This window comes from Nicotiana sylvestris, chromosome 1, assembly GCF_000393655.2.
Source record: "Nicotiana sylvestris chromosome 1, ASM39365v2, whole genome shotgun sequence".
NCBI lineage: Eukaryota > Viridiplantae > Streptophyta > Magnoliopsida > Solanales > Solanaceae > Nicotiana > Nicotiana sylvestris.
The window spans coordinates 119,230,712-119,232,936 of NC_091057.1; the positions used below are offsets into that span (position 1 = coordinate 119,230,712).

At 41.1% G+C, this 2,225-nt stretch overlaps 1 protein-coding gene across 1 annotated transcript; it reads right to left on the bottom strand.

Moving 5' to 3' along the window:
* Window positions 1–1,010: 1,010 nt before the first annotated feature.
* On the bottom strand, window positions 1,011–1,868 carry LOC138873952 (uncharacterized). Its single transcript, XM_070152447.1, has 2 exons — window positions 1,670–1,868; window positions 1,011–1,579 (listed from the first exon to the last, which is right to left on the bottom strand). Exons 1-2 carry the CDS (start codon window positions 1,866–1,868, stop codon window positions 1,011–1,013), a joined length of 768 nt encoding a protein of 255 aa, XP_070008548.1.
* Between the last annotated feature and the right edge of the window lie 357 nt (window positions 1,869–2,225).

Genomic DNA, 2,225 nt, shown 5'->3' on the forward strand with positions numbered 1-2,225 from the left:
AAATAATAGAAAGCACGGTCGGTCAATCTATCAAGCATTTGATCTAGGAAGGGAAGTAGAAAATGGTCTTTCTTTGTGACTTTGTTCAGCTTACAATAGCCCATACACACTCTCCACCCGGTCACCATTCTTGTGAGCATCAACTCATTCTTATCATTGGTGACCACTGTCATGCCCCCTTTCTTTGGAATACTTTGAACCGGAGAAGTCAACAAACTATTGGAAATGGGATAAATAACCCCGGCATCCAACCACTTGATGATCTCCTTTTTGACAACCTCTTGCATGGCTTCATTGAGACTCCTTTGATGTTCAATAGATGGTTTGGCACCTTCCTCCAAGTTAATCTTATGCATGCAAAATGGGGGGCTTATCCCCCGAATATCTGCCAATGTCCATCTAATAGTCTTCTTCCTCTTTTGTAGCACTGCCAATGTAGAGTCTACCTGCACATTAGTCAAACAAAAGGAAAGAATAACCGGTAAAGTAGAAGAAGGGCCAAGAAATTTATACCGAAGATGTGGAAGCAAAGCTTCAACTCCAAGATAGGCAGCTCCTCAATTGAAGGCTTTGTTGGAGGAGTTGTCCTATTTTCAAGATCCAAGGACAGTTTGTGGGGCCCATAAGTGTACGACCCCATTCCTTGCAAAGAGTTCACACATTCCACGAAGCCCTCAAACTCTTCATCATTAAAGTTAAGCAAGACGACCTCCAATGTATCATCAACATTTATGACAGTACTTGTTTCATCCACAATCACATCGGTCACCAAGTCCACAAAAGAGCACACCTCATTACTATTGAGTCTCCTCATAGACTTACACACATGGAAAACCACTTTTTTATCACCAACCCGGAAGGTAAGTTCTCAGGCTTCAGCATCAACTAGAGCCTTCCTCATAGCAAGGAAAGGTCTCCCAAGAATAATTAGTACCTCACAATCAACCTCACAATCAAGAATGAAAAAATCTACTGAAAGAATGAATTTATTAACACGAACCAATACATCCTCAATTACTCCCAAATGGTCTCTTCATAGTACGATCGTCCATTTGTAATATCATAGATGTGGGTCTTGGTTGCCCAATTCCCAAAGTCTTGAAAACCGAATAGGGCATTAAATTGATATTTATCCCAAGATCACAAAGAGCTTTAGCAAACTCGGCACTTCCAATGATACAATGGATTGTGAAAGCACCGAGATCTTCCAATTTGGGAGCCATTGAATGCATAATTGCACTCAGTTGATGAGTCATTTTTATAGTTTCACAATTCATCGACCGCTTCTTTGTCACCAAATCCTTCATAAACTTTGCATATCCGGGCATTTGCTCCATGGTTTCTACCAATGACACATTGATTGATATACTCTTCATCATGTCAATGAACTTTTTGAATTGATTCTCGCCATTTTGCTTGGCAAGCCTTTGAGGATATGAAGGAGGAGGCCTAGGCATTGGTGCCTTAGCCTTTTGCAGTACCGGTTCCGGTATGTCAATAATTTGATTCCTAGATAAGTTTACTTCCTCTTGAGTTTCTTTCACATTTTCATCAATATCAATCTGCACTTCATCATTTACTGGCACCACATTGTTCAGGGTCTCAACTTCTTGAACCACTTACTCATCTTCTACAAGTTTCCTTTGACTTGAGGTGGGTGCATCCCCACATTTTCCAGTCCTTGTAGTAACGGTCACGACATATCCCGTGTTATTCTCACTCTTTAGGTTCTCCACCATGTCACTTGGTAGTGCCCCCTTAGGACGAGTGTTTAGAGCTTGCGTGATTTGCCCCATTTGAACTTCCAAGTTGCAAATTGATGTGTTGTTTGAGGCTAGTTGGGCATCATAGTCGGCATTCTTCTCCATCATTTGTTGAACATATTCTCAATCTGTCTCATCTCATTGTTCGAAGAACTTGAACCAAGGAAAAGATAAGAAGGTGGGTTGCTCAATTGTTAATACATCGGGGGCCTTTGAAATCCCGACCCCCGATTGCCTTGATTATTGTTCCATCCTCCTTGGTTGTTGCCTCCCCAATATCCTTTGTTGTTGCCACTCCAATTGCCTTGGTTATTTCCACCACTCTAATTTTCTTGATTGTTTTTATTATTCTAATTCCCTTAGTTGTTGCCACCACTCCAATTACCTTGGTTGTTAGAATTCCAATCTTGATTACCTTGAGGTCGCCATTGTTGTTGATAGAGTTGTTTCTTTTCCCTTGAA

Coding starts and splice junctions, on each gene's coding strand:
- LOC138873952 (XM_070152447.1), bottom strand. CDS start 1,868: ATGGAGAAGAATGCCGACTATGATGCCCAACTAGCCTCAAACAACACA. Junction 1,580..1,669: donor TACTACAAGGACTGGAAAAT/GTGGGGATGCAC, acceptor ATGTGGTGCCAG/TAAATGATGAAGTGCAGATT.